Below are 22479 nucleotides of genomic sequence, written 5' to 3'. Positions count from 1 at the left end.
AGCTGCTGCGTATGAACAGAATTAGAACAAAGTTTACACATTTTTCACAACATAATATTACACTGCCACAAACAAAAACATTTCCTCATCGCCAACCTCGGATCCCATCGGCTATAGTCTGATAACGATGTGCCTCTGGGGACACCGGTGAACATGTCGGGGTTAATGGGATAAACGACTTCCAGTCAAGACTTCCTTTTCTGCATGCTGCATTGTATCGGCCTACAGAAAAAAAAGAACCCGTTTTTCTTGTGATTGACTTTAATAAACGGGTCTTACCTTTGCTGAAATTTCAACATCATGATGCAGATTAGGAACAAGTCAACATGAAGCTTTGTCAGGTCTGTCCTCAAGAGGAGAAGGAAACTACTTTAAAAGGAGAAGTTTGTTGAACGGAGGTCGGATCGATCTGATGCATTAGAAGAAGTCGGGAAATCTCACACAGCGTCAAGTGAATTCATCTCAAGTTAAAATTTAGCTGAGGAACAGATTGTTAGCTGTGAGCATGCAGATGTCTGTTTATAGAGATTTATAAGAAGCTAAATCGTCGTCAGATGACGCTGATGGGAACCAGGATGTCATTACAGTGGATTACTTTCCGCCTGCTTTTGCTCTCCACACGGCCTGTTTTTCCTGCATACGCCACAGCCCGCTGATTGGTCAATATTAATTGGACTACAAGCATACTACAAATGGAAACCAGAACACTTGCCGCCCCTGCCACTTCTTAAACACATGCACAGCCTAGCAAGATTAGGAGCTTTACAACACCAGGTGTACCACTTTTGTCCACAGGGGGCGCCAAAATACACTGAAAATGAACGTTTCTCACAGCTGCTTTAGGATCAGACATTTTATTGTCCCTGAGGAGAGATTTGCCACAGGCAATAGTGCTACATGCAGCTGGGTTAATTCATTACCAAACAGACAGTGTGATAGTACTCCAAGACACAATGACACATTATGCACAACCAAAGAGGAGGGATACGTTAAATTCTTCACACCACTTGTGTGATGACAGATATGAATACAAAGACGTTATAAAAATGAGGACTGTGTCATTAATGCATGAGGGGTTGAACAAATAACTGCAACTCCATCTAAGGTGCAACAAAGTCCACTGCAGTCTCGATGTCGCAGGAGGCTCGAGACTTGTGAGGGCATATATTTGTATCAGCAGTAAAACATACTTCTGTCAGGTGTCGGAGATCTCCTGGTTCAGACAGCCCACTCTGCAGACTGAAGAAAACACCTTTGTCTGCACAGGTCCCTGCTGACATCACGCAACAATCCTCTCTCACAATGAGAAGAGTGTACAATTCAAATCACACTTGCAACATCACCCAAACAACTGCAATAGGATGAATCTTTCAGCCTGAACACAGAGCAAAGAGCTGCACTGCCTCCTTAATTTTAAAAATACATCACTTAGCATCCAATCACTTCCAGTCGTACGTCCAACAGTCATGATCGTGTGTTTCAGTATAATCCGTGGTGAAGGTGATTCACTGGGACAGCAGAGGTGATTCAGAAGCATGAGCAGCTCATGTTTCAGCTGGTATGATTTCCTGTTTGTTTCAACATCACGACTCTGTTGCCTGTTTTTCTTCCAGTTCTGTTATCCAGGATGTTTTGAAGAAGAAGCACCACTGTTGGTGAGTAAAACATCTCTGCAGATGTAGGACTTGTATCGGACAGTAAAACGTTGAAAAAGGAACAACCGTCCATGCGATCGTCTCCATGTAAACAAACAAGCTCCCTGCTGCGTCCTCTCTCAGAATCAGATCATCCCTCCGTTGATGCTTTTATACACTCTTCGTTTTCACATGACTGGAAAATAAGTCACAGTTTACTGCTTCAGAGGACTGATGCTGGATTTGTTTGGGCTTCTCCAGCCATGAAGACACAAACACAAGACAACACTGTGTAATGTGATACAAAGACCGGGAGCTGCTGACCTCTTTGTTCTACTCTAGCTCTCATATAGAGAGAGAAAACAACAAGCTTTTCATTCTTACTCCAGCCATTTATAAGTTAAAGCTGATTTTATATTAATATCAGACGGGGTGCTGGTTTGGCTCAGTTGGTAGAGCAGGCACCCCATATACAGAGGCTACAGTCCATGACGCACTGATTGCAGGTTAGACTCCCGGTCTGCCGATCATTTGGTGCTTGTCTTCCCCCTCTCTGCTCCCCACATTTCCTGTCTCACCTCAGCTGTCCTATCAAATAAAGGCAAAAAGCAAAAAATAAAATAAACATATTAATATCAGACCTGACTGAAAACAGTGGATGTGCTTTTCGACAGCAGGAACTAGGAACCTTTTGAGGAACGTTTCAATAGCAGGAACCAGGGTCTAAATTTAGTTCCGGGGTAATTGATTTACCCCCTGAAAAATCCCTGCTCGGGGGGCAGTCCTTTTCAAAGGTCCAGGAACTTTCAGGGCGGAGCCTGCAGTGCTGATTGTTTCTTATTGGTCGAGTACCTTTCAGCCGTTTTATTTCACCTGCCATGTTTAAAAGACTACAGCTGAAGGCTCACTGTTATCATCGTGCTTCTAAATTGGCGGTGTAGTGCAGTTACTTTTATTGCTTCTCCAAACATCATTGGCCTGGTCACTGGCCGCTGTGGAAAAACAGACAACCATGGGCCACAGGAAGCATTTAGTTTCTTGAAGAGAAGTTCCTGGAACGAAAAGTTCCTTTTGTTCGAAAAGCACCTTTGCATCGTGATTTATGTTGGTGTGAGGGGCGTAGAGTTAAGGGGAATAATTCGAGGCAGACGGCCGTTCAACATGAGTCTGGTTCTGCCCGAGGTTTCTGCCTGTTAAAAAGTTTTTCCTTGCCAATGTGCCGAATGTTGCTACTCATGGTGGTTCATGTTGGGTCACTCTTTAAATAACACAACAAAAAGTACGGTCTAGGCCTGCTCTTTTTGTAAAGTGTGTCGAGATAACTTAACGGGGGAGTTAACATTTGGATATGTGATCAGTGTCCCCTGCGAGCTGCTCAAACAAAAGAGCTGCCGTGCTTCACTCAAATGTCCTCAGACTATAAACCTGTGTGAAAGTGAAGAAAATTGCGTCTTACTTTACTCACACAAAAGTGACCTTTGTGTTTATTTGCATTAATACCTCTCCAGACAGGCCAGGAAACATCAACCAGAGGGGCTTAAAGTTACCGTCCCTTCTTCTCAAGAACTGTGTCTGGATTAACTCTCCTGCTGCTTCCCACTACCTGAGGCTGACCAGTGCCCAGTTTGATGAGCTGTTAGTTCGGATCAGTACCAGGATTTCTTGGATGGGCATTAACTATCAGCATTACAATATGTCACAACGATGTAGCCTCTGGGAGCGATGGCCAACTTTTCAGGGCTTCCTGTTTAGCCAGCGGTTAGTGATGAGGGACTTTCCGTGTGCTGCGTTGTTTACAGTCCCACTAGCAACTTGCTAGAATAGAGTTGGAGTTGATATACGACGTCTAAGAACAGATTGTTGCATGTGTGAAGATGTCTGTTTATAGTGAGTCGCTATGAAAAGCTAGATCATCACCAGATGACGGCCAGTGGGAACCAGTATGTCATGACGGCGGATCAGATCCCGCCCCTTATGCTCTCCACACAGACTGTTTTCCTGCATGCAACCAAAGCCTGCTGGGAGGTAAATGGTCAATATTACTCAGACTACAAACACATGGAAACCAGAACACTTCTGATACCACAATCTGGTCCTGCACTGACAGATTCTGCATTTCTATGCAGCTGGAGGGGATTCCAAGATAACAACATCATGATGCAGATTTGTAAAAAAGTACAAAGTCATGCTTTTTCAGGTCTGTCAGTCACACAATCAGCACATGGAGTCACCAGCAACTTGCCAGTAGTTATACACTTTTTATGTTCCACAAGCAGCAGACAGAAACAAACAAGTTTCTGACCTGGGCTTTCCTTTGCTCAGCTCGCCAGTTTCAGGGATTACAAAACTAAACCCCTGAAGTTCTTCTAGCACAGTTTTTCTAATCTCTTTTTTCGTGGAAGTTTTGTGTTGTGAGACCGGCAGGTTGTTGATCAGTTTAAAGCGTCTCTGCTGGGCTAATTACCGCTCATCACATTGCTGCTCCGCTTCATGTTTCAGAAAGAAGCTCTGCCTGGGACGAGACGCAGCACCTCGCGTGACTTCCACCTCTGCAGGCCGCGGCCCATCGTGCACGACTGTCCGTCATCATTACTTTCTTGTAAAAACACCAAAGACAGGCCCGGGGAGGGGGTCGCTGAGGAGGGGCCTCACTCCCCTTTGAGCGCTGCTTCACCTTTGACCTCTCACAGGAGGGAAGAGATAAACACAAGGGGGGAGACGACTAAGCTTCAGTGACTTTTAATGACAGACTTGGTTTGGGTTAGAATAGCAACACTGTTGTCATGCAGAGACCAGATAAGACTCGGCCTCATCAGGCAAAGGAAGGAGAAGTTTGTTTTCCCTGCATGCATCTGTGTGTGATCTGTGCGTTTACTTAACATCACATGCGAACAGGGCATCCAAGGTCGACCATAGATAAGTGCAGCACATCTTTGACCACATTTGTTGGTTTGGTATAAAAGTTCCAGAGAGAAGAAATGTGTCCTCAGCTGATATTCAATGTGAGGTCCTGATCAAACTTCCAGCTTTCACATAACCCTCCGTTTATCCTTTTATTCTGCAGAAACAAAACACTCCGCCTTCATTAAAATCTGTTCGCATCTATTCAGAGGTTCTTTTCCATGAACTTCTCGTCAGTCTCCTCAATTAGGCCGATAAAAACAAAGAGCGAAGACAACAGTTTCGAGGCTTCTTCAGTTGGCGTGGATTTGAAAAGCGCAGTCATGCGGCTGAACGTAATAAGCCTCACATTCTTCCCAAAGAAGCACCAACAGTTCAGCTGGACTCAACAAACCCCTGAAAGGTTTCCTCCTGTAAGACAAAAAATCCAACATGCACGTTGATGCAGGATTCAGGGGGAAAATGCCCTTTTAGTGTGAGAATGGAGGGGAGACGCCTTCACGGGCGGCTGACTACGCTTTGGCAAGGGCCTCGGACAAAAAAAAAGCGCCTACAGATAGAGGTACCTCAATGAGCGCTCAGTTAATCTGCAAGGTCATTAGGATACTTGAAACACTCATTAGCATCATTCTCATGAACTTACATGCAGGGCTGAGGTTTTTTCAGCGTCGGGGAAGAAAAGAAAAGTACAGGATTTGTGGACTTTGGGGTGAGAGTCGGGGGGGAGTTGTTGTGGGACAGTTTGACATTTGGAGCCACTGGGGTCATTCAGTCGTAATGAGGCGCTCGCGGTCAGACCAAAGTAAAAGAGTTTGCCCCAGCACTCAACTCTCCCTGATTCATGGCCAAAGCAGATGACAGTTTGGTCTGCCGGCGGAGCGACCAATCAGACGGCGGCAGCTCGACTCATCTCTAATGGAAAGTAATTAACAGGACGGCTGTGTGTGTGTGTGTGTTTCTGCATGTGTGTGTACTTACTGTGTGGATTTGTACATATGTATCTGCTAAACACACGTTGAACAGGATAAGCTAAACGCCTTGTTCACGCACACATGCTTTATGTTGATGCCAAGCAGCAGAGTTTGTCACATCATTTTATACATGTAGCGTTCATGTCGACTCCCTGGTGCTGTATTCCACTTTCATCTGTTTCTGGATGTGTTGTCAGAGTTTTCTGATGTATTAATGTGGGAATAAATTGTGTTTTGTTGACTTTGGTAAGTGTTTGAGCCCTTACCTCTCTATCCCAGTGAGCACCAACCAGGCTAAAATACGATTACGACATCAACGTGTCAGAAACACATTTTTGTTTTGTAATTTTGATAATTGTTCATTTTAGTGTTGAGAGGAGGACAAAAGTGATGATTGTAGCAACATTTCGCAGCGGCGGGTTAAATCAGGTCAACACAAAGACGTAAGTTCCACAAATTTCACTTTTTGCACAAAAATTAAAAACACGGCACTTTATGGGCTGTATGTTAACGAGAAGGTTCAGAGACATCGTAAAGGGAGCAGTTTGAAACATTCCCCACAGAAGAAGAAAAAAGAAGACTGAGCATGTGCAGGCAACATCTGGGAAAAGGGACCACCGATGAAAACTGACTTGGGTGCATTTACATTTTGTTGATTAATGTACATTGTCCCTTTTCTTCAAATAAACTATTAAAAAAACTAAAAACCCAACTCTCTATGGTGAATATCTGGCTAGAGAGCTGCTGTTAAATGCTACTCTAAGTTCTCCAGCTACTCACTACCTTAGTCTATCTGCTGTTTGGTTCTGGAGCTGCTGCAGCTGGATACACAGTTGATTTAAAGACCCCCTCCAGTGAAAATCCAGTGTTTAACCTTGTCAACCTCTCCATGTGATGTTCTTCATGTGCTACAAGACGTATCAGGGACAACATCAGCAGTCATCTCCATGGCTGGGCCTGTCTGCTTTTAAACTGCAGTGTACCAAGGACAGGCTGAACAACACGTTTTCTGATTGGCAGGTTTGAGACGTCACAAACCTAAGGAGCCAATCCCGTTAATGGACGGATTGGCGCTATGCATATCATTATGTGTAACCTATGGCAACCACTTCAGCGATGTGCGAGCCAGCTGTAATTTTTGCAAACTCACTACTGACTAACATTAACGTTACTACTACTAATTACTACATTTCAAGCTAGCTAAGTTTCAACAAGTTGCTACTAAACGATGGCAGAGACGTGATTTGTTTTCGGCTGTAATGGAGGAGAAACGTAGAACACAGTGGGCGGGGCCTATGCAGATTGGGGAGTTTTTATTGAGGGAGAAGGAGGAGATGCCTTGGGGGGATTTCTACGAGGTAATTAAACGTATTTTGCAGAAAAAACATATCAGACACAATTTATTATTTCAAACAGAGCATTTTATATGTCTTAAAACATGACTGCAGCCGGTCTTTAATATAATTTATGTTGATACAGCCAGTTTCTGTGGCTTCCAACTTCTCTCTCATCTCTCTCTCAACATATAAAGCTATTTAAAAAGTCTGATGGTCTATAAACATTTTGGTGTTGTAAATGTGTAATGTGTAAATAATCGAACACATCATTCTGTGTCTGTAAAGTGTAACCAGTGTGTTAGCAGCACTCTCCTCTTCTCGCCCTGACAAACACAGAGGCAGAGCTGTGTGTAGTGAAGTTGTCAGCGGCTTTCCCCTCAGTTGTCACCCCTGTGATGAAGCACATGTGCGTGACTGCTCTGCACCTTTAGAACAGCCTTGGGCGGTCCCCTCTGTTCCTCTGTCCCCCCCCACATTCACAGCTTTGATTCACAGAGTCAGATAAGCCCCGTAAGTGCTGTAAAAGGCGTGCAGCTCCTTTCCTCTAATTACAGACATAAATCACAGTAATGACCCGTTTCATTTGTCATTCCTGTTCGCACATGACGTAACTTCCTCCTCTCTGATTCAGTCTGTATGAAGCAATGCTCTGAATGTGAGAAATGCAGCAGCAATCAGATGCGATCGCTGCCCTGTTCGGCTGGAACTTCACAATCTAACTGTACCTTTACTGTGAGAGCCAATCATCACCTGCACACACCTTCCTGAGCCCCTCCCTGACCTCCCTGCTCGCTCACACGCGATGAGCAATTGAGCTGTCAGTCAAGCAGGAAGGGAAACTGGTGTTGAAACTTAACTTGCTCGCAGCGAGGAGCTGTGGGGCCCCGGCAGAGGCCCCTGTGTGGGCCCGTCTGTTATCTGCAGCTACAGTCACCTCAGTGCACCTCTGAGGGGATTACCTGAGGGGCTCGAACACAACCACAAACAAGTGAGAGGTGAAGGGATGTATGTGAAAGTCTCTGCATGAAGCTGCACTGACGTCTTTATGATTCAATGATATGCAGACTCGAACAAGGATCATTCGTGTGTAATCCCCGGGCTAAGAAACTGGAATCCTTGTTTTATATGAAAGATTGTCATTCATTTACTGAAACTTGAGATTAGGAGAGAAAAAGTCAGCTAATAACAATATAAACAAAAAAAACTGCGTCAAAAACTGCAGTTCTTGGAGCGGCCTCTAGAGGCTGTCTCCAGCAGTGAGTCAGTCCCCATAGAGCCCCATGTTAAACTTTACAGCAGAAAGAAACATGTCTCTGCAGCTCATTTCTCTCTTCATGACAGCTGTACGGGAGAATCTTTATTTAGCTCACCTATATTAAGGCTTAAAGTGATGCAGCATTAGGGGCGTGGCCTCTTTGAGTGACAGGCGGGAGCTGCTAGCTGTAGCTCGGTGTCACCTCAGCTAATTCAATCACTGAACGTAACCTCTGGGTCGTGATTGTGCTGTAGGAGCTTTTTTTAAAGATGATCTTTTTGGCTTTTTATGCCTTCATTTCAGAGAGGGCCAAGGGCAGGAGCTGAATCCGGGGCCGCCGCATAGAGGACCACAGCCTCTGTACATGGTCACCGACCCAACCGCCGAGCCAAACCTGCGCCCCCTTTTGGAGATTTTGGTAAATATCAGACAAATAATCTGTCAGGTGTGCGTTTTATTGGAATAACAGACCATCCAATAAGTCTGAGACACAGTTTTCATTTCCAAGTTAGCTGTAGTTAGCAGGAATAAATCCCTGTGCTAACCATACTTACTTTACCTTACTTGTTAGCATGTTCAGCATCTGTCATTCATTGATTTATTCATGGTGGTCATGAATGAGAGGCAGGATATTTTTTTTTTTGGGTAACTTTTTTTAGCCACTGAAAATGAAAAATGTTTTTTGGGAGACTTTTGTTAACTGTCTACGACGGAGTATTAGGGCCGCATTAAAGAAAAAAAGAGAGATAATGAGAAAAAAGAGGTAATATAAAGTCGTACAAATACGAGAATAAAGTCATTATATTACGAGAATAAAGTTGTTATTTTATTAAAATAAAGTCTTAATTTTAGACTGTTGTTAGCCTAAAAATTATAAATATCAGAAGAGCAGCTGCACCTTCACTAACATGAAGAGCGTGTGAAGTATAACATCACAGTGAACATCTTGTGAAGTGATGCTTGCAAATGATGCACAGGAGGCGTAACACAACTTGACCCGGAGCTGTATTTATTGAACACACCCGGTAGCATGGAAGCATATCATACATGCACCTCGCGAGAACATGCGAGATCTCCTGCCTAGTAATGCGCAAGCACACTAAAGTAAATTAAAGTAAAATACTAAGCTATATATCAAAACATAGGTTTCACAAATACAAAATGCTTAATCTTTCGGAACATCAGCAGCACTTTGTCAAAACTATCAGGACTCTGAAAAGTGATTTTATTTGAAAATGACTGGTGATTTTTTAGCGCAGGCGGCTGGCTGCTATTCTGGTATTACCCTTCAAAATAAGATACAGGCCAACCATAACCTAAAGTTAAGACTTAATTCTCGTATTGTTATAACTTTTTTTTCTCGTAAAATTATGACTTTATTCTGGAAATCTTAGAGATTTTTTTTTTCCCTCAATGTGGCCCTAATACTCCATCGTAACTATCAACTTTGCCAGATGATGAATTAGCCATGGGCATACACTGGAATTTGCTAAACCCTCCCTCCTCTCCAGCTCCACCCTCTCGCCCAACTTCTGGTCACTTCAGGCTCCCAAAAAAATGAGATGGCAGCAGCCAAAATGCCAAAATCAGAGCTTCAAAACGGTAGTCCACAATCCAATGGGTGAAATCACAGTGGCTATGTCCACTTCTTCTGTGGTCTTTGTGACTGCCAGGTTTTATGTGATTCTGGTGGAAATCAGACTCCATTTTTTTGTGTGAGCTAGGTGAAGTTTTGTTTTGTTGTACAAACATATAAAGGATGAAGAACCAGCTTTATAATTACTTATATTTTGTAATGAAAGTAAATGTTTGACCAACTGTGACTTTTGATGTCTTGTAAATTAATGATGGGTGCACACTTTGGGTGGTTGATACACAAAAAAGATAATCAATCAATTATTAAAAATGGAGGAAGAGAGAAGAGGTCTCTCTCACACACACACACACACACACACACACACACACACACACACAGCTGACTTTGAATTAAGACATTTGAAAAGATCAGTGAACCCGCAGGAGGAATAAAAAGCTGTTCTGGATTAAACGGTGGAGTGAATTCATCACCGCCAGTCGAGCACAAAGTATGTGCAGCCTTTACAAAACAGACAAAAGTCAGTTTTGTGACCAGCCGACGTTCGGGATCACTAGTTTAGTTGGCCAAATACACAAACACTCTCTCTCTCTGTGTCTCTCTCCCTCTCTCTCTCTCTCTCTCTCTCTCTCTCTGCAGGATAACACAGTGTGCAAACTTGGCGGCTTTATAAGATGAATAAATTTGAATTACATTAATATACTTGTACTTACAGACTCTCTTATGTTTTTATGTTACTTTTTACATATATTGTATGATAAACACTCATACCACACACTTTAACATACACTGTGCAGTTATTTTGAAACTGTGCATTTAAAATGTAAAATTTTCTTTTACCTCTATCACAGTATGATTGACACCGTGTGTAAATATGAAAAGAGTTTGTTATTTGTGTTATTATTCGACCACAGTTATATTTATACAAGTCAGAGGCGTATATAGTGTGTACAGTTTATATTTCTATTGTAATACAAAATTAAAATTGTTATCTGAATATGTATTTATCATGTGATTGCTCATTTCTCTCTGACTCTTGACCTGACGTGGCAAGTGACTCTTCCCCAGCGTTGATCAATGAAGATTAGTTGGTCTAATCTGATTTGAGATTTCATTAAAACACTCATAATTCTAGTTTCAGTGATACATGTTATTATCACTGAGGAAGTCCAGCCTGTTTATACCTCAGGACTGGAATGAAAGGGGACCTGCTGGGTTCAGTCTAATATCTGGATCCTGTGAAGTGACGGAGGCTGGGACCAGTTTGTCTCCACACACAGCTGGAGTGAAGCCGATCACACAGCCGGAGGGTCCTGACTCACTGAGTCTGTCTGCTTTATATTATTATTTTATTTACTGGGACTTTAATACAGGGTTCATATTTAATGTATCATTCTTAAAGGCATGATACATGTTGATGTTCTTTTAAAGATAATAATGATGTAATCATTTTATTAGAATAATTATTCAAATAGCAAAACAGTCCTTTACAGAAATAATTGTCCTATTTTTTGTACTGAATAACACTGTCAGAGATTAAGAAATAATTGTGTAAGCATAAAGGCAAATAACAAGATACAAAAGAGTAATTATGAAAAAAATATGCTTTTATTTTGTGAAGTTTATTAGTTCATTTATTTCTGTGTATTTATTTCATTTTGTAGGCTATTGTTAAAAACTTTATTTTTTAAATTATTTTTTAATTATTTTGTATATTAAATTATTTTATTTATTTATTTTATAGAAAATCATTTATTTTTATATCTTTATTTTTCTATATTTTTTTTCAAATTTGCTTCTACTGTTCCTTGATGCGCTAAGCTGTCAATCAACCGGCTTTGGGCGGGTCTTCCTCTTTTTAATTGCTCATATTTTTATTTTTCTAATAATTGTTTCATTTGTTCATATTCACATTTACTCTTTTTTGTGCCGCTTGTATGACTCCATATTAGACTGCCTATAAAGAAACTATATTCCAAACAAAAAACGCAAAAGCATATTTTCCTGCAGGTTATGATGATATTAATAAAATAAAATGTTCTAAACAAAACAATGACATTTATGCATTAAATTTAAAATAAAATAAATTGAATTATTATTATTTTTTACCCTAAAATGAAATGATGTGTGGATACTTTGTGATGTCAGAGCCACGGAGGGTCGGAGGACATAAGCGGGTCGATCTGCGCCGCTGTCCGCGGTGCTGAAGCTCGATCCCCGCGTCACATCCCGACCAGCGTGGGCTGAGCAGGAAGGCCCGAGAGGAAGACCGGAACAGATATCAGGCAGACTGAACAGGTCCTGGTGCGCATGACCTGAAAAACAAATAAACATAAATAAGCGCTTTCCCTTCAGAGGAACTTTGAGCTCGGTCTGGACCCCCGGAGTCTGACTGTGCCGGTCCTGAACAGAGCAGACAGACAGGTTACAGTAATTATTATTACCCAACCTGAACTTATAATAACAGATCATTATCCACCTGTACTGAACACCCTCAGTGCGCATGCCCATACTGCCTCCTGTACATTTTTCAACAGTATAACTGACAGAAACAGAGGGTGCAGCGCGGTGCAGCAGGTCTGATGCTCTGATGGTGGTTAATGAGGGGACATTAATGAGTCAGAAGACGGGGTCCGCCTCCTCCTGGTGGCCCGATGGGAAAACGCACCCTCAATCCTCTCATTTAAGCACCTCCAACGAAGAAGCATCAGAGGAGACATTACGCACACTTCACAGTAACAGTGGGGCTGCTGTGTTTCTTTACGTTCTGGTGTTGGTTCTACATCAGAACCTACATCAGAACCAGCACATGAACCAACACATAAAAAATGGAATCAGAAGCGTCACTTAACCTTTATTTTACCAGGAATATTACCAATGAAAGACAAATTCTCGTTCACAGGGGAGTCCTGTGTGAAAACGTAATTTCATATTTGAGTTTGAACACACAGCTGGACTCCCCTCAGGCTTTCTAACGCCGAGAGGAAGCCAGAAAAAACTGAACCTTCAAGCTCATATCGCGGGAAAAATTAAATATTAATTAAATATTCGTATATATGACAATAAAATAATAATAATGGTTTTTCGTAGGCGAAACATTTGTGTTTTAATTATCAACATTTTTAATACAATACGTCGAACACACACGAGGGATACTATCAAAATAAGAAATAATGACACTATAAACACGAGGAAACAACAATTATTAATTGTAATAATAATAATAATAATAATAATAATATATAGAAGACGACGAAGAGAAATAAAAGCAGATGTAGATTTTTCTGTAAATATCTGATATTGTTCTTAATTATTTGCAGTAGTTTGAATCTGTCAAATGTATCAGTGTGACACCGTTTACACAATCACTCTGCTCAGAGATCACATCCAAACATTTCAGTCAACTTTGCACTGCTGCAGGCGCTGAGTTTACGTCCAATGATCCCGCCTGAGTAAGTACACTAAAGGAGGGAGAGAGAGAGAGAGAGAGAGAGAGACAGAGAGAGAGAGAGAAGGAAAGAAAGAGAGAAGTGGATGAAGGAGGAGGTGATGGTGGGAGGGAGGGGGTGGCTGGGGTGACACCCTTTGCAACAAACCTGCCCACAGTATCAGAGCTCAGACGGCCGCTGACGGGCCGAGAGGGATGCTGCAGTGCGGGGAGGATATATGACCTGAGCCGCTGCTGTGAAGCTTCACAGCGCGCGCAGGCTGCGGACAGAGAGCTCAAACACTGACGCGCACACACATATATACATATTCACAAAGTCTTCAGGCTGCAGAGTTTGTGAATGACTGTTTGCATCAGGCTGCTGCTCTACATGCTGCAATTGGATGATTTATTCTCTGATAACCACATATTTCTCAGGTTACATGGAGTTTGTTGGGAAGTAGAGCAGCTTTAAACTTTGTGGATACATTGGAGAGGCTGCAGTTTTTTCCATGAACCGAGGACCTCAGCAGGTATTTAATCACCTCCTGCTTTTATTTTCAACATTTAATTGTACACACCTGCTCCTTTAATATATTTAAAACTTTAAAAAGAGATTTAAGTCTGACTGCCATCCTCCCCTGCAGGATCACCATCATGGATGTAACACTGGAGGAGATGAACGCAGCGACTCCTTGGGCTCTGCTGCTGGCATGTGTGACCCTCTTCTTCTCCCTCCACCTGTGGCCGTGGCTCCGGCAGCGCTCGGGCCGCCCACCGCCCGGTCCCTTTGCCTGGCCCGTCATCGGGAACGCTGCGCAACTTGGCAATGCACCGCACTTGTATTTTTCGCGCATGGCGCAGAAATACGGGGATGTTTTTCAGATTAAACTCGGATGCCGGCCCGTGGTGGTCCTGAACGGGAACTCTATTAAGCAGGCGCTGGTCAAGCAGGCACCAGACTTCTCTGGCAGACCGGACTTCACCTCATTTCAGTACATCGGCAACGGGGACAGCCTTGCGTTTGGCACCAGCACGGACTGGTGGAAGATGCACCGCAAAGTGGCGCAGTCCACAGTCCGCATGTTCTCCACCGGGAACCCGCAGACTAAAAAGACTTTTGAGCGCCACGTTCTCGGAGAGGTCAGAGAGCTGCTGCAGCTGTTTGTGGTCAAGACGCACGAGCTGCGGTACTTCCAGCCCATGGCGTACCTCGTGGTGTCCACAGCCAACATCATGAGCGCAGTGTGCTTCGGGAAGAGGTACTCGTATGAGGATGAGGAGTTTCGGCAGGTGGTGGGCAGGAACGACCAGTTCACCAAGACAGTGGGGGCAGGGAGTATAGTGGACGTGATGCCCTGGCTGCAGTACTTCCCGAACCCCATCAAAACCATATTTGACAACTTCAAGAGCCTCAACTTCGAGTTCAACTCGTTCATTCGAGACAAAGTGGTGGAACACAGAAAAACCATCCAGTCCAGCAGCATAAGGGACATGACGGACGCTTTTATTGTGGCGATGGACCAAGTAAGAGACAAAAATGGACTCTCATCCGGGAAGGACTACGTGCCCCCCACTGTGGGGGACATCTTTGGAGCAAGTCAAGACACACTGTCGACGTCGCTGCAGTGGATCATCCTCATACTGGTCAAGTAAGAAAGAACTCCTGTACTCATTTGACAGAGGTCATGTTTTTTAAACATATATAGGCTATTGATTAATTTCAAACTTTGTTTATCCCAGAGGGCGATTCAGTTTTTACAGTCCACCCAGATATTTTTATACATTTTTTATTATTATCAAATTTAGATTCACAATAAGCAAATCATCTAAATCATGAAGGAAAATAAACAGCAGATAATAAATCAGAGCTCCCCATCCTGTTAAAGCTGAACACACTTGAGGAAGTTCAGTAGCATTTATGTTATGCAACAGCAGAAGGGGGGGGTTGAGGCTCAGACAGGTAAACTGGCAGCATGAGACAAAGAGCTGAAACTGAACACCAGTGAAAGTGAAGAGCACAGTCAGCACTTTGCTGTACATGGAGCAAATTTTACTTTAATTCGTCACCGCCTGATGCCGCCATAAAAAAGGACCTGTCATACATACATGTATCAACAGTGTGTTTGTGCTCTGAGGGATTAGTGTCTTTATAATATGTTCAAACAGAATAGGCCGAAGCACAAGACTTTTGACACTGCAATACAAAGTTAAATAATGTGCATCCTAAAGTTTTGTTTACAAAACCAAATATTGTCTGTAAATCTAAAACTTTTTCTCTTGAATCCAAAAGTTTCTTTGCAAATGAAACTTCAAACATTTGTTTGCAAGTCCAAAAGTTTTTATAATGAATCCAAAAGTTTGTTTACAAAATCAAGTTTTGTTTTTAATCAAAATGTTTATTTGCAAATCCAAAACTGTTGCTTATAAAATTCAAAATGTTTTAATTGGATACAAAAATGTTGAATTTAAAATTCACAAAAGTTTTTGATTGAAACAAAACATTTTGATTTGCATCAATAATTTATGAATGCAGGGAAAGTTCTGCTTTTAAACCTTTTGTGTTTGATGTATAATGGAAACAAAGGGACTTCATACACACAGTCTATCTTCAGATGAAAGGCCACGCTGCACCTTTTAGCTCACTATAGATGTCAGGTGAAGCTGTTTTACAGATCTTGGAGGACTTCTCCTAATTGTCTCACCTGTGATCGCAGGTATCCTGAGATGCAGGTGCGGCTCCGGCAGGAGGTGGACAGGGTGGTGGACCGCAGCCGGCTGCCCTCGGTGGAGGACCAGCAGCAGCTGCCTTACATCATGGCCTTCATCTACGAGGTGATGCGCTTCACCAGCTTCGTGCCGCTCACCATCCCCCACTGCACCACCGCAGACACCTCCGTCATGGGCTACAGCATACCAAAGAACACGGTCGTCTTCATCAACCAGTGGTCCATCAACCATGATCCAGCCATATGGTCCCACCCAGAGACCTTTGACCCGCAGAGGTTCCTGGACTCGAGCGGAGCACTGAACAAAGATCTGACCAGCATCGTGCTCATCTTCTCGCTGGGAAAGAGACGCTGCATCGGCGAGGATCTGTCCAAGACGCAGCTGTTCCTCTTCACGGCCCTGATCGCTCACCAGTGCCACATCACCACGGATCCAGCCCGGCCGCTCAAACTGGACTACGAGTACGGTCTGACTCTGAAACCTCACCCCTTCTCCATCGCAGTGTCTCTGCGGGAGGATATGAAGCTGCTGGATGAGGCAGCCAGACAGGCCAGAGGGGGTTCATAAACACTGCAAACTAATCACATGAAAACTCTAAAATAAATGAAGGCTGAAACACAGAAAGACTTGTAGCTCATGTTTGTGAGCTGACACTGTATTTATAAGATGAAATCTCAGGCTCAACTCTCAACACTGACTCCATTTAAAGTATTATATAGGGACAGATGTGGCAGGAGGTTTCTTTTATGTCTTCATGCTCCATCAAACAGAAGAAGTTGAAAACTTTAAACACTGCAGTCGAAGAATTGAATTAACACTGGTTTTAAAAAAGTATCGACATGTTTTAATGCAAATCAAAAACTTCAAATCAAGAAGTTTTGTTGTTGAATCCAAAAGTTTTGCGTGTCCTTCAGTTGAGTCTTGTGGGCGGGGCCTATGCTACAAGATGTGAGGCGTCTCTATTGGCCGGTATCGATTGGAGTAACACCTTTGCCACATCTGTGGCATCGGTGGCTTCATTTTGGATTTAAAAGCAAAACTTAAATTGCAAAACAAACTTTTTGGATTCAGAAGCAAAGTCTGGATTTGCATACAAAAGTTTAATTTGAATTAAAACTTTGTTTATATTCTACATGAACTAAAACACAATCTGATTGCAGTTTTCACTTTGATTGAAAAATAGAGACACAAGCGTGAGCTCATAATGTGGCTGTTTAATCTGTTTCACACAACCAGCAGTTCATCTCGGATCAATCCGACTCTCAGCATCTTTTTTAGACTCATCAAAGTGCAGCCCCGCAGCCGGCTGCTCATCAATGGAGATCAGTGATGTGACAGTGGTGACAGCTGCTCTGACAATCCCTGGTGACTTCAGCGTGAATGTCTTAGCTTTTACATTTAATGGAAGAACAGAAACCATCCAACATCAGATTGTTTTCTTGCTTTCTTTTCAGATGTCAGAAAAAAGGAAGTTTGCGTCTTCTTAATTTGGCTCCGTTTTATTTGTTTTAATTTGTTAAAAATCCTTCCTAATATCAAACGTATAAAAACACAACATATGATATTTGAAGGTAAAAATGTTTGCAGTGATTCTGCACCAAACGGTCAATAAGCTAACAAATCATGCTCAGTACTAACGTGTGATATTTAGTGTTAAAGTGTAGTTACTCAGGAATAATGAAATGCCAAATACTACTTTAATGAGACTGCTGTAAAGTCACCTGATGTAATGAGTCTGTGTCTGTGACTGCTGTCCATGTGTTAGATCAGTGTTACTCGTTATGTCTGTCTGAATGTTGTAGAACGCTGCTCACTTTAACTTCATGCCAGTAACCCAGTGATTTCTTGCCCATGTCGTTTTATTTACTGAAATATTCACGCTGTTATGTTTGCAGACTCGTCTGATTGCTGTCTCAGCATGGGAGACTGATGCACTGACTGTGAAGGTTTGGATTTCAGTGTTTGTTGGCCTCCTGCTAAACAGGATTCAGGTTCCTCTGTGAAAGAAGACGGTGTGATCAGCACAAAGTGATCACGAACGCACTGCTCCTGAGCTTCTTTCAAACATTATGTGAGGTTTGATACATTTTCCTAATTTGAGTGAGTTCAGCTGAACAAAAGTAAACAAATGAAATCCTTTACTGCTTTAAGTCATACATGTTTAATATTCACAGTCCAGTACTGACCAGAGCTGAGGCTTTGTCAGCTCCTGCAGGGCTCGTGAGTTAGCTTGCTAACTCAGTTAGCTATACTTACATGCTTGCCACAATAGTGTTCACAAATATTAAGAGTGAAGATGATAAAAGAGCCCTTTCGCTTCTTGCAATCTCAGTCTCAAAGCGAGGGCTGTGATTGGTTGTTGGATGCATGTGTAGGAGCTTGGATCAATCATGCGGTGACTTTAAAGCTTGTGTGAGGAGTTTTTTGGTTAATATAAATTCTGATGACTCTATATGAGCTACAAAAGCAAACCAAACCATCAGCGACAAAACTGATTATTTCTATATAGTTATTTTTAATGCCTGAAACTGCTGGCCGGGGGGGTAGGTGTCAGACGAAGCGATTAACTGCACGCTGCCTTTGTTTACATTTTCCAGGACAAATATTTAAAGTGAGTGATACATATGACTGTTAAAAAAAAAGCAGGATGGCTTTGTCCACAGGGGGCGCCAACACAAACTAAAAGTTCCTCACAGCAGCTTTAAGCTGAAGGTCTGGTTTCAGTCGTTTGTGTGACGTATTGGATTACAGTTCATCGTTACATCATATCAGTGCAGTAATTTTACATCCCTGACACACAGCTTTCTAAATATAACTTAGAACAATGAAAACATGCAGTGAACCTCAGTGAACTTCTACATGCCCAGCCGAGGAGTGAACCCATTGTTGAAAGTAGATCATGCGGAAGGGCAGCCGGGTCACAGAGACATGTTCTAATATACAGTAAAGCATGATAGCATGTATTAAATACAGTAATATGGGGTGCAGTGCAGGGGGAGAAAAGACCGAATCGTGAATAACATGATGAATGAATAAAGACATGATGGGGGTCAAGAAATGCTTTGAATCCAAACTTTCACAGCATCTTTACCTCATATTCTTCGACTAACTACATGAGTGGAACATTCATGCTCTAAGCTTTGGACAAACTGTACCTGCAGCTGTGATGTTGCTCCTCTGAGTATTCCTGCTTGCCTGCAAGCTGTTTGAATGATGATGTACAGAAATAAACAGACACTTTAATTGTTCTTTTGTTGTCACTGACGCAGTTTTCTGATTTAAAAAGGCTCAAAGTCAAACTGCACACACGTTCAAAAACTTTTATCAACACTTTTACATTCCTACATGAAGACTCCATTTTTAAAGTAGCTACGTTATCTTCCTGTAAGTTTGTTTGAAGTGTTCTGATGGTTTGACAGCAGTTTGACTAGCTTTCATACAAGTCTCTCTCTGCAGCGAGCTCCTGGCAGGCTGCCATGTCAGGTGGGAACAAAAGGGAAGTGTTTGGGAGATCCCTTTCCCCTGCACAGCGTTTTATCTCACCCTGCCAGAACATCCTGTCCCTGCAGCCAACCAGCCTGCCTACTTTCAGAGTGCGTGACAAATTCAGATAAAAACTACTGTAGATGATTACTGATAGGGCTCTGCCTTTAGCTCTGTCCTCCACACAAAATTAAATCTGGAGACTAAATAGTGCCAGGGAAGTTTTGGGTGTGAGCGCTTAAATCTTTAGGAATCAGTAGAGGAAGTTTGCACATCCTCAGGTAATAACGAGTCAAACTGAGCAACACCAAAGAGTACAAAGAAGCTGGCATTGTCGTGGTTTAAATGCCCGACTCAGAGGGATAATGACTTGAGTTATAAAAGCAGACAATATCAGCCTTCAGGGGTTATAGCTTTGATTGTGTTTTCCTCCTTGCATTACAGGAAGCTGCAAGAGGAAGCAAATATTCCTGTCTTATTCTTAAACTAGAACTTCTGTTGATTAAAGATGAGGACGATGAGAGACATTTAAAGTCTTGCACCTTAAAGCATGTTCCTGCGGTGGAATAAGCCTGCTGAGAACGATGGCATATCACATTCATTGTGTCTATAAAGCTTGTACCTGTCAGGACTGCATTAACAAGATCAGAATGAATGTGTGTGAAAACATGTACACATACAAGCAGATCTTGCATATAACAAGTTGTGTAACTGAGACATACCTGAGGACACATGCAGATCGGAGTGCATGTTAGCTGATTTTACAGATGTGACGTCCAAAGAGAAGGTCACTGACTGATAGGAGTGCAGGAATGAAGGAACAATAGCTCTGAGATGCTCCATCTGAGCCGCATCTGAAGCTACATCAAGACCAGGCCAGCTCGGGTCAGGACAGCCCGGCCAGCAGACTGAGGGAAGGAGTAAGTTACCCTCCTACATCTGAGTAATCGCTATACATATAATCCGCATAGAAGAAGTGGACGTAGTAAATGTGACGTCACCCACTGGCTTTTTCTCCATGTTTTCCCCTCTGCAATCCTGTTTTTATTTCTCCTGGAGCCAGCAATGACCATATTTGGAGAGGGGGTAAGAAAACACTAAGACATTTGCTTATGCTAACGCTAACTTGGTTAACATTGTGCTTCTGTATTTTACGCTGTTTTGGAGCCAGATGTGACCATATTTGGACAAGAGGGATGACTTGCATTGCTATACCTCTATCCTGCTTGACATGTTGCCGTGGTAGCAAATTGTCACTCACAGGTAGCCACACCCTAAAGTATACCCAATGCCTTATCGTCTATTTAACTTGGACCAGAATTGACCAAATGAACATCATGCTGTAAAGAAGAAGACTTGAAACTAGAGTCTGAGAACATAAAGTCATTAGGAACTGTTACTGAGGTAATAAATCAAGTGAGAAGACTCATTTTCTCATACACTTCTATTCAATCAGAATTATTTAGCCGCCAGTTGAAGATTGTGACTCTATTAAAAGACTCACTTTTTTTTGGTAATTACATATTGTTTAATGCCTGTTTTTTGCTAACCTTTTATTAGCATCCCAATTATTACCAGTTACAGTTAATTATGGATGCACTAATCTTGGAACCCATCAGCTATCATCTGAGACGATATGACCTCTGGGGACAATGGGGAACGTGTCGGGCGTGTCCGGTTCAGCCAGCTATTAGCGATAAACGACTTCCAGTCAAGACTTCCTTCACTGTGCGCTGCATTGTTTACAGTCCAGTTAGCAGCTTGAGAATATGTCTGTATAATAATTACGTTCCGCCTGCTTTTGCTCTCCACACGGTTTTTCCTGCATACGCTGCAGCCTGCTGATACGTGACTGGTCAATATTACTCGGACTACAAGCGTACTACAAACGGAAACCAAACGGAAGACTTGCCATACATAAAATCCATGTTGCTGCCTTTAGATTCTACATTTCTATGTAGAATCTATAGCGATTATGCATGCACTAACATTCTCACAATCCCTTGTTCTCATTCGGCTCCTCCCAGTTTCCAAAAACGTCACTTCTTTCTCCAAAAAACTAAAATAACATAACAACAGCCAAAATCACAAACTCAAGGGCTCAAAAAAGTAGTCCACAAACCACTGGGTGAAGTCAGGGTGGCTACCTTCAGATCTTTTATAGAGCTAATGCAAACATTTGCTGTGCTTAGAGGTTGGAAACAGTGAGATTAGTTTAGCTTGGTTCCAAGTTAAAATTCTAATAAATCGCATTAGTTTAATCTGGATAAAAAAACACAAGTGCAAACATTACACTTTGCCAGAGATCCTGCACATAACAATGAGTAAAACTACAACGCATTGTGTTTCCACTGTCTCTGCACAGGTTAAATACACAAGATAAAACATTTACAGGTGCTGTCTAGTCTTAATGCTAAGCTAGGCTGCTGCTGGCTGTATCTTTATATGTAAAGGACATGTAAGATGTCATTCAAGTCTCCCACAAAGTGAATAAAAAATGTCCCTGAGAGCCAGAGACAAAGGTGCATAAAAATAAGCTCAAAGAGGGGACTGCAGCATCTACCTGTCTGGACTTTACAAGAGAAAGTCTGAAAGCCTTTAAATTCTTATGCAACATGGTGTCCTATCTTTTAGGCCAGCAGGAACAGATAACAAGGTAAGATGCAATCGCACGTACCATATAATGCCTGTGCATAAATATAAAAACATCTAAAGTTTCCTTCATATTTAGGACAAAACAGCGTATATTCGGTCTCAGCCCGGGCTTCAGAGGGAGCCCACGGGAGGCTTATAAAATCTGTTTTCAGGACTGTATAAACAAACACCTGTGCTCATTTGGGAGGCTCCACTTTGTAGTGGTGGCAACATGGAAAGAAATTCTGAGACATGACTCGACTGGAGGGAAGTTGGCCTGATTCTGATTCAGAAACAAATTCACAAATGCTTTGGCACAAAAAGCCTCTACAATCAGTGATAGTCATGCAGGAGCCTGCTTGTAAATGTTGCTGATTAAGATAAATATATTTTATAACATAAATCTCTGAACATTTTAATAGTAAGTTACAGATTACAGAAGTAATTGCAGAGTGAACTCGTCTAAACAGCAATAAAACTAACGCACACAAGGAGACAAACGACAAACTGTTG

General features: G+C 42.3%; 1 protein-coding gene across 1 annotated transcript; it reads left to right on the top strand.

Moving 5' to 3' along the window:
- Positions 1 to 13343: 13343 nt before the first annotated feature.
- On the top strand, positions 13344 to 19097 carry cyp1b1 (cytochrome P450, family 1, subfamily B, polypeptide 1). Its single transcript, XM_069658470.1, has 3 exons — positions 13344 to 13652; positions 13767 to 14771; positions 15837 to 19097. Exons 2-3 carry the CDS (start codon positions 13777 to 13779, stop codon positions 16414 to 16416), a joined length of 1575 nt encoding a protein of 524 aa, XP_069514571.1. The 5' UTR covers positions 13344 to 13652; positions 13767 to 13776; the 3' UTR covers positions 16417 to 19097.
- Positions 19098 to 22479: the final 3382 nt, after the last annotated feature.

The sequence above is a fragment of the Semicossyphus pulcher genome, unplaced genomic scaffold (assembly GCF_022749685.1).
Source record: "Semicossyphus pulcher isolate SPU_LCO1_2020_fin unplaced genomic scaffold, fSemPul1.0.p SCAF_12, whole genome shotgun sequence".
Taxonomy (NCBI): domain Eukaryota; kingdom Metazoa; phylum Chordata; class Actinopteri; order Labriformes; family Labridae; genus Semicossyphus; species Semicossyphus pulcher.
The sequence above is the reverse complement of the archived record's forward strand: the minus strand, read 5'-3'. Positions and strand labels throughout refer to the sequence as shown.

What these genes read in the sequence shown, in the direction of transcription:
- cyp1b1 (XM_069658470.1), top strand. Translation starts at nt 13,777, where the DNA reads ATGGATGTAACACTGGAGGAGATGAACGCAGCGACTCCTTGGGCTCTG. An exon ending in ATCATCCTCATACTGGTCAA is followed by an intron (nt 14,772 to 15,836) that starts GTAAGAAAGAAC and finishes CTGTGATCGCAG; the next exon opens with GTATCCTGAGATGCAGGTGC.